At 35.7% G+C, this 9,669-nt stretch overlaps 1 protein-coding gene across 1 annotated transcript; it reads right to left on the bottom strand.

Moving 5' to 3' along the window:
- Window positions 1-5,037: 5,037 nt before the first annotated feature.
- On the bottom strand, window positions 5,038-7,704 carry LOC113350134. The gene is made up of 2 exons (XM_026594221.1): window positions 6,690-7,704; window positions 5,038-6,071 (listed from the first exon to the last, which is right to left on the bottom strand). Exons 1-2 carry the CDS (start codon window positions 7,702-7,704, stop codon window positions 5,038-5,040), a joined length of 2,049 nt encoding a protein of 682 aa, XP_026450006.1.
- Window positions 7,705-9,669: the final 1,965 nt, after the last annotated feature.

Raw genomic sequence — 9,669 nt, 5'->3', positions numbered from 1 at the left:
TCCTCATAATGCAAGGCCTAAGCGGACTGTTAGATCTCTTTCCCGGTATGGATCGGCTCGTGCTGAAGCTGGATCGTCTGTAAGTAAACCTATGACTCTTGAGATTATACTGAGTCTCGGATTAACACTCCTTTGTTTCATCGTAGGCGGATGTCCGTGTCGTCGTCGATGCTAGACGAAGAAAGAGCGAAAAGTCTGTGACCGTGGTTGAGGTTGAGGAAAGCAGTAACCAGGCATGTGAAAATTCTGTAGGATCCGTGGAGACCGGAGACGGTGTACATGCTCGTGAATACCCAACCGCTGGACTTTTATTCGAAGCCCCACTAATTAATACCTTCCCAGACTACACTTGTAGAAGGTTCTGGAAACCCTACAAATTTGATCCACCAAAAAAGAAACCTTCTGATATAAATAATACAGAATTGAAAGATAATATCATTGAGTTGATTAAGAATAAAGGACCTATTGAAGATCTTGTAACAATGTTTGAATTTTTTCTCTTGTCTACCATTTTTGTTACTACTGGTGATGGAGGTTCCATACACTCCAAGTACCTAGGTTACCTAGAGTCAGTAGATAGAGTGTCTTTGTCGCATCTCATACACAAGCATTTGATGGAAAGCTTGAAAGGAGGTTATTCTGAAGGATGTTACCTTTACTTGTTGGTGAGATGAAAACTGTTAGATACTTGTATATTTTATAATTATTTTGGCAGTTCATTTTGTATATTTCTTCATTTTGGCAGTTCATTTGAAAACTGTTGATAACTGAATAGTGTATTTCTTCTTTTTACAACCTTGGTTTGCTGAACATTCAAAAAAAATAACACCCAGGTGGAAGGTGTAGAATAGAGCAGGCTACTGTCCAAGGTTTGCAAGGTGGAACATTGAGAACCTTTACAATCACATAGAAATGAATGTTGATGATTTTGGAGAGGTAAAAAACTAGATTAAGATGATACTGTTATATTGCATTCAATTCTGAAAATGAAAATAAGCAACTTTAAAGATAAAAAAATTGTTAAATTCATTATACAAAATGAACTCTGACTGTTAATGTCGATTGTTAAGAACTTGTAGTTCATTCCTTTTAATGAATTCAAATTATGAATGAGGAAGCAATTGGGGTTTCATTTAACAAAATGAAATCTAAAAAAATGTTAAACATTAATGTTGATATTATCTGAAAATTTGAATTTTGTGTGTGCAGCTATCAGAAAAATTCATGGAAGAATATACTGATGCTGAAAACAAGCTACTGCAACAACAAAAAGCCAAGACAAGGGCTGAGTTGCTCGAGGAAGAATTCAGTATTATGTCGAGTCAGGTAGAAAGTTTGAAAGCTACACATGTTGGTGAGATGGATAACCTGAGAGTTAAACATACTCGAGAGATTAAAGAGTTGACAAGAAAGCATTCAGAGGAGATGGGGACTCTTTTGTTAAAGCAACAAGAATTTGAGCACTCACTTGCAGAAGCAACAACTTCAAAGACACTTTTTGACAGGAAGATGGAATCCCTTGCAGAACACTTGTCTTCTAAGCAACCCGAGGTTGATGCATTGCTAGCTGAAGGTGGGAATGTCGCGAAATTCATGGCAGAACAAGCTTGTGAATACATGCGTACTATTTTCCATGGTGAGTACAAGAGTTTATTGTTTGGGTGATGAAATAAACAATATACTGAATCAACAAGTGGATGAAGGCATGAAAGCTGGTGGAGAGAATGTGAATGAAAATGTTGTTCCGGATGAAGGAATGCAAGCAGTAGCAGATGCTGCTATGGATGAAGGAACGCAAGCAGCATCAGATGCTGCTACGGAAGCTTCTAGAAGACCTGCTCCTATCTTTCCCGTCTTAGCTGTTGAGAATCCTTCTACTCAAGTTGATAGCAGCAAGAGACGGAGATGATATGTTCGTCAATAAAGAGCATGTGAGTCTGCAGATTATTGATGACAACAATGAGAAGAATGAAGAATTGAATGATGAAGAAGCTGACACCATCATCAAAACTACAGTAAATCAAATCAACTGTAGTCCTCCTAGTTTCTCGATTGGGATGACACAGATAATTGTTGAGCCAACAAACAACATTGAGCCATCAAACAACATTGAGATTGTATCACAGATAGTTGCAGATTTAAATAAACATGGTCTTGGTTATTCTTCCACTGATAAAACCCCAATTAAAGTTGTTGAAAAACACAGGATGACTACAAGGAGCAAAAATCCAGCAAATGTGCTTGGAAAAGAGTACATCAGTGGATCGGATTACAGTACATCGAAACTGAAGTTTAGATTGAGACTGCAAAGGAAAGAAGAACTATATTAGGAGAAGCATGCTGAGCAGAAGAAAGTTGAGCAGAAGGAACCACGGGTGAAGAATCAAGCAAGCAAGAAAGTTGTTTCAAAGACTCCTCCTAAACCTGCTGACCAGGAGAAGAATGCTGAGCAGAAGAAGAGAAAGAATGTACCTTCTGCTATCGAGAAAGAAAATCAAAAAGCTTCAGCAAGCAAGAAGAGAAGAGGAAATGAACTAGAAAATCCTCCAGCAGAGAAGAGAGAGCAAGAAAAGCAGCTGAAAGCGTACATGCCCATCGTTCCAAATATGGGGGACCTGAAAAAGTCTCCATACTTCTCCAAATTGGACAGAGATCAAAAGAGAGTGTTGGGTACCTTCTACAAACACGCTATGCAAAGGTAAGAAAAAAAAATGAACTTCTATTCATTTATGTTGATATTATAAATGAACCTAGGTAAACATTCCAACTATTCTTCTCCCTTTTGTAAAAAATTTATGCTTTACAGGTTGGAGTTCATTTTTGGAATTAAGTCTAGAAAAGTTAGGGTTAATATCATTTTTATATAATGGACTTCATTCCAGGAATGAAGTCTAGAAAGGTTGGAGTTCATTCTCATGGATGAACTCTGGATACAATATAGATGTTAGGGGTTCATTCTGAGAGGTGAACTCTGACTTTTGATGCACAATACCATTATTGAATTATTTTTTATTTATGTTTTTTGAATTATTTATTAATTTTAATTAATGTTGATATTATAAATGAACTTCTATTCATTAATGTTGAAGTTTTGTTTATCCTCCTGCAGTCAAGCAGCTTGGGTTATAGATGATGCAGCTAACAAGGCTCAGTTCGGTATCCAAGGAGAACACATTAATGATCTAATGTTCAATAAAGACCTTGATGTCCTAATTCTTTTCTACTACTGTTACAAGAGGAAGATGGCAGCACAAAGAGAGAGATCAAAAATAGATAGCGAAGACAGCCAAGATCCATCGAAATACATCCACTTTGAGATGATGGCACCTACTGCATTTGTAAGTCCTTACTTCCAGAAATTTAGTGGAAACTCTTCATTATAACTATTGATGAAACATAGTGATCTAGAGAAAAACAGTTGATTCATTTAGCAACATTTTAACCTGTCAGTTCATTACACAATATGAACTAGTCTGACAAAAACTATCATTCCACATTGTTATTCAACAGTTCATTTTTATGATGAAACTGCTTTCTTGATGGTATTGTGAATTTGAAAATATATATATATATATATATATATTTGCAGACATATTTCCATGAGAAGAAAGTCGATGATAGGGCATGTGATATTGATAACTTTGTAGCAGATATGCATAGCAAGACTCAAAAGATAATCATTCCAATGAACCTGCCTGCTGAAGGCAAATCAGAAGGGCCTATGGGTTTACATTGGCACCTGCTTGTTTACGACATCGGAAACTATCATTGGGAGCATTACAACTCACTCAAAAAAGGAGAAAGATGTTCAAAGAATGCAAGAAAAATGGCCACCTACTGTAAACCACACATTGATAAATGGCCGGTGAAACATGATCAAGAAAGAAGCACTGACTTAAACATTGAGCAAATGCAGGTACCTGATCAGGGAGCACATCCAGATTTCCTTCTCAATACATGTTATTGGATAAAGCGAAGTTGTAAGTCATTGCTCCTGAAATCTGAGCATATGATTCCAAGAGATGAAATGATAAAAAAAGATGCAGCGGTGGAGATACAGAATGACTTGCAAGCTTCTAAATGATGAGAAAGATGGATTAAGTTGGAGTGAAACAACTAATGAAGAATATCTTAACAATAAACTAATTAAAGAAGGTTGCAAAGACTGAAATGAGCTTCTCTAATGTCATATATAATCTGATATGTTTACTCTTTTAACTAGAGTATTTTGGACAGTAGATTACTTCTTACTGCAACATAAAACTTTTCTAAATATGGTATTTTGGACAGTAGATTAGCTTCTAATGTAATTGATACTCTAATACTTTTTATATTTTCATCTATAATATTTTGGGTAGTGTATAGTATCAATGTTATGTCTTATTTTCTTATGAATTTTGTAGCATGAATGTTCCTTCTTTGATGTTTTGCTGGACTTCATTCCAGAAATGAAGTCTAGAAAGGTTCTAGTCCATGCCATAGAATGGACTTCATTTCTGGAATGAAGTCTAGAAAAGTTCTACAGTCCATGCCATAGAATGAACTTCATTCCAGAAATGAAGTCTAGAAAAGTTCTACAGTCCATGTCATAGTATGGACTTCATTTGTGGAATGAAGTCTAGGAAAACTTCTACACTTCATGCCATATAATGGACTTTTCCTGGAATGAAGTCTAGAAAAACTTCTACAGATCATACTATAGAATGGACTTCATTTTGGAGTGAAGTCTAGGAAAATTCTACAGTTCATGCCATAGAATGGACTTCATTTCTGGAATGAAGTCTAGAAAAATGAACTGATATATATATATATATATATATATATATATAATAGCAGTCCATCATGAACAATGAAGTACATATCCAAAAAATAAATGGAAATAACATTTCAAAAATAGCAGTTCTACAAAAAAAAAAAGGAGTTCATTCCAGAAAGTGAAGTTCACAAAATAAGTGCATATCCCAGAACAAAACAAACTAAAAAACACCAATCATATGAAAACTAACACTAGAAACTAATAAAACTTCAGGCATACTACTATAGCATTAATACACGACAAGTAGCTTTGTTGTGGTTCCCAATCTTCTTGCAATTTGAGAACTTCATAGGCCTCCTCTCCTTCTCATAGGCACTGCGAATACGCTTCTTTGGTGGTCTCCCTGGAGGTGGCCTTGGAATACCAGGAAGGACTCTCTCTTCAGGTTCATACGCTTCTGGCCTGTCGTAGTTGGGAATGGGTTGAATTGCAGGAGCAGAAGAATTGCGAAAATGGTTCGAACCAAAGTAAGGCTGAATAAACCTCAACATCTCATTACCATTCATAGTAATAGCAGCAGTGGCGTGAGCACAGGGGAAACCAAACACTTTCAATCTCTGGCAAGTACACGTCATCTGCATCAGATCAACAACATGAGAGCTGGGAGATTGAACCTCATATATACCATTACCTGACTCGGTAACATTCCATGGAAGACCTATATCGACATGTGACTTGAGTAAAGCTTTATAGATGTGAGTCAAACTATCATGATAATTTCTACCGAGCTCACGCCTTTCTGCACTCATCCTCATAATCTTTATCCTGATCTCATCAACAAGAGCAGTTGGAGGCAGATCCCTTTCACGATGAATCCAGTTATTGAAAGACTCTGCAATACTTGATGAGTGTGTCCCATACCTACATCCTACGAAAAAAGCATTTGCCCAATGCTTTGGATCGATATTTCTAAGGTACTTGGCAACCCAACCACATCCTATGATGCATATCTCATTCAAAGCAGACTCATATTTGGCAACGCTGTAGCAGTATGTAGCTTTATGAAACAAATCCAGAACTTGTTTATACTTTTCATGTGATTTCTTGATGGGGAGGTTATTCTTCAAATGATAGAAACGGTAACTATGATAAGAGTTGGGAAAATACTTGGGACTACTTTGTTTCATACCTTCATGACGATCAGTGATAAAGGTGATATGACGAGAGTCGACACAATGTTGCAAGTTTTCCATGAACCACTCCCACCCTTCAATGTCTTCTCCATGAACTAAAGCATACGCAAAAGGAAAAAATCCTACAAAATGAAAAGAACCCAAAAAAAAAACTAAAAGTGTCAGTTCATTAAGAAATCAATGCATACAAAAACTTAAAAGAACACAGAATGAAGACCTTCTTCTTAAACAAGGACATTCATACCATAGTATTGGACTTCATTTCTGGAATGAAGTCTAGAAAACTTCTACAGTTCATGCCATAGAATGGACTTCATTTCTGGAATAAAGTCTAGAAAACTTCTACAGTTCATACTATAAAATGTACTTCATTTCTGGAATGAAGTCTAGAAAAACTCATACAGTTCACACCATATAATGGACTTCATTCTATGATATATACAATAGCAGCCCATTCTGAACAATGAAGTACATATCCAAAAAAGAAAAGGAAATAACATTTCAAAAATAGCAGTGCAGATACCAAAATGAAGACCTTAATAAAAGTAAAAGATAAAAACAAAGCAACAGGAGTTTATTCCTACTTATGAACAACTAACATCTTAACAAAATAGCAGTGTATGAAAATACTTCTTCTTTAAATGAAATCCTTAACAGAGAAACTTCATTCATTCACATTGCTCTTAAGAATAAAAAAAAACAAACTAATATGAGTTATACAGAAAAGAAAGAAAAATTACCTTGGTTTCCATTCACACCAGTGGCAGCCATCAATGTTCCCTTGAATCTCCCAGTGAGAAATGTCGCATCACAGTAAATCATAGGGAGAATGAACCGGTATCCTTCGATACAAGCAGCAAAACATATGAAAATCCTCTCAAAACGTTTAGTCTGTTTATCATACTCAAACTTAATATATCTGCCAGGATTAGTAGCCTTTATTGCTTCAACATACCAAACAAGATATGCATAACTTTTTACATCATCGCCATATATCTCTGCCTTAGATGCTTCCTTTCCTTTATAAGCATGATGGTATTTTATGTTAATACCATAACAACTCTTCACCTGAGCAACCATATCATTAGGCTTTATCGACGGATTTGACTGTATTTGATCCTTGAACAGATGTTTTATCAATTTCTTCTTCACAGGGGGGTCCTTCAGCTTATAAGCACCACCACATTTATGCTCCCCATTGAATTCCTTGATAGCAAAGGCACTTTTAGAGGTATCAATTGGAATACAGTGCAGATACCAAGGACATTCTGCATCCCTACCATACTTGCCTGTGAACCTAAGTCCGTCATTCTTAACCTTTGCAACTGAATAACCATACTTGCTGCAATATTTGCTGACAGCTAAACGAACCTCATCAACACCACCATGAAAAATTTGACCAACACCTTTAAAAATATCCTCCCAACCATCAGATAAAAGAGGTTTTAATTGCTCATGACCTTCCGTCAGGCATTTAATCTTTGAAGTCTTAGTGAACCCACTACATGATTCATCGTCACTGAGCGACTGCGTGGAAGTACCGGATGAAGAGCTAGAAGCACCACCATTAGAAACCTCCTCAACGAAAAAATCAAAACTTGGCAATTCCTTTGAACAAGTAACAGCAATTAGAACATGAAGAGAATAATCACAGTTGATGACAGCTTTATCAGACCCTTTGCCATGCCTAAATCTTATGCTCCGAGGAGTCAAGTTTCTCCAATAATCACAAACATATATTTTGAGGTCACGCATCATAGTATCTAAAGAAAATTCCAATGGAATACCATCCCCTTTGCATTACACAATTGCATGACACTTAGAAAGCACCATAATGAACCTGAAAAATGAACACTCACACACAAAATAGTTCATCATTAAAATGAAGCTGAAACAAAATAGCTTCATTCAATAACATTCTTACAGATAAACAAAACCATCAACAATACTTATTCCATGACAAAAAAAGAAGAGTTCATTCTCGGAATGAATCCGTAACAAAATAACACTAATAGCTTATTCCTTAACAAAATAGCTTCATTCAATAATATTCTAACACATAAATAAAGAGTTCATTCCAAGAATGAAGCCTTTAAAACAGAATGACTTCATTCATTAACATCCTAAACAGATAAACAAAGCAGCAACAATACTTCTTCCATGACAAAAGAAGAGTTCATTCTTGTAATGAAGCCGTAACGGTATTAATAGCTTATTCCTTAACAAAAATGAAGAGTTCATTCTTGAATGAAGCCGTAACGCTATTAATCCAAGAATGAAGCCTTAAAAACAGAATGTCTTCATTCATTAACATCCTAAACAGATAAACAAAGCAACAACATTACTTCTTCCATGACAAAAGAAGAGTTCATTCTTGGAATGAAGCCTTAACAGAACGACTTCATCTTAAAATTCAAAGAAAAACTTAGTTGATCTATAAAATTACTTCAAATAAAGGAAAGGATTAGTGTGAAAACTCACCAGCAACAAGAAGAATTCACATCAAAGCTCCAAAAAAACACCGATCTCCGAATCTGTAGTTCCAAAAAATCAACTCCAACCGAATCAATCTTTAAAAAGCCTAGAATCAATCTTCAAAATGTAGGATCCGAATCTCGCAACAATAATATCTTAGCGAAATTATCAACAACACAACACAACAGCGTCGCAGAACAATTTCAGAAATGATATAATAAACGACGTCAGCTAAAATCATGAGAAAGATGTGATGGTCCTGCGAAAATTAGAGAGTTTGCGAGATTAAGATTTGTAAGATTGCGAGAATTTCGCAAGTCATATCCGAAAATAAAGGACAGATTAGTTGTCATCCACTATGTATTTCCCTATAAATAGTCGTTCAGTTGTAAAGGAAAGGGAGAGATCTTTTTTGAGTAAGAAACAAGTAAATAGGAGAGAGAAAGTCTAGAACAGAGGTCATTCTTGATTCCTTTATCTTTTCTTGTAAGAATATTCAAAGATTGATCAATAAAATTAAGAGTGTGAATATAAAAATGAATTGAGTAATAATGAAATCATATGAGGGGTGTAGTGTAGGATTTCCTGCAACTACATAATGGCGCTAGAAACAGGGAGATGAAGATCGAAAGTTGAAGATTGTTGTTAAGATTGTTCAAATCAAGAAAGTGATTAAATAAATCAGTGAACCAGTTAAAAGAAAAATGATTAGAATTAATGAAGATGACAAAAGATTGGAGTGTAATATGATAACAAAAACGATGGTTAATGAATTCCATGAAAACATCAAAGGAAGAATACATAAACGAAATTTTGAAGGAAGGAAGGTTATGGCGGTAGAAAAGACATCACCCTTGAAAGATTGGGAAAAGCAAAAAATTACATTCATGGCGGCAGAAATACCAAAAGAAAATTTGAACCACACATCTCCATTGGTTATTACAGTGCCTATTACGCGAAAAGAGAAGGAGACAACAACAAAATCCACGGGAGAATGGATATTGAACAGAACTTTAATCGATACAGGAAGTTCAGTGGATATAATGTTTTATCATGCATTCCGGGGAATGGGATTTAAAGATGAAGAAATGTCCAGTTCAACATATTTTGTTCACGGCTTTGGAAAATCCACAACAAAACCTAAAGGAGAAATAGTGGTACGAATTCCACTTGGAGAGATCGAAACACACGTAACACTGTGCGTGGTGGATATGGAATCGCCATATAATATGTTATTAGGAAGAC

Source organism: Papaver somniferum, chromosome 1 (assembly GCF_003573695.1).
Source record: "Papaver somniferum cultivar HN1 chromosome 1, ASM357369v1, whole genome shotgun sequence".
Lineage (NCBI taxonomy): Eukaryota > Viridiplantae > Streptophyta > Magnoliopsida > Ranunculales > Papaveraceae > Papaver > Papaver somniferum.
Note: the sequence above shows the minus strand (reverse complement) of the source record. Positions and strands in the feature narration are given on the sequence as shown.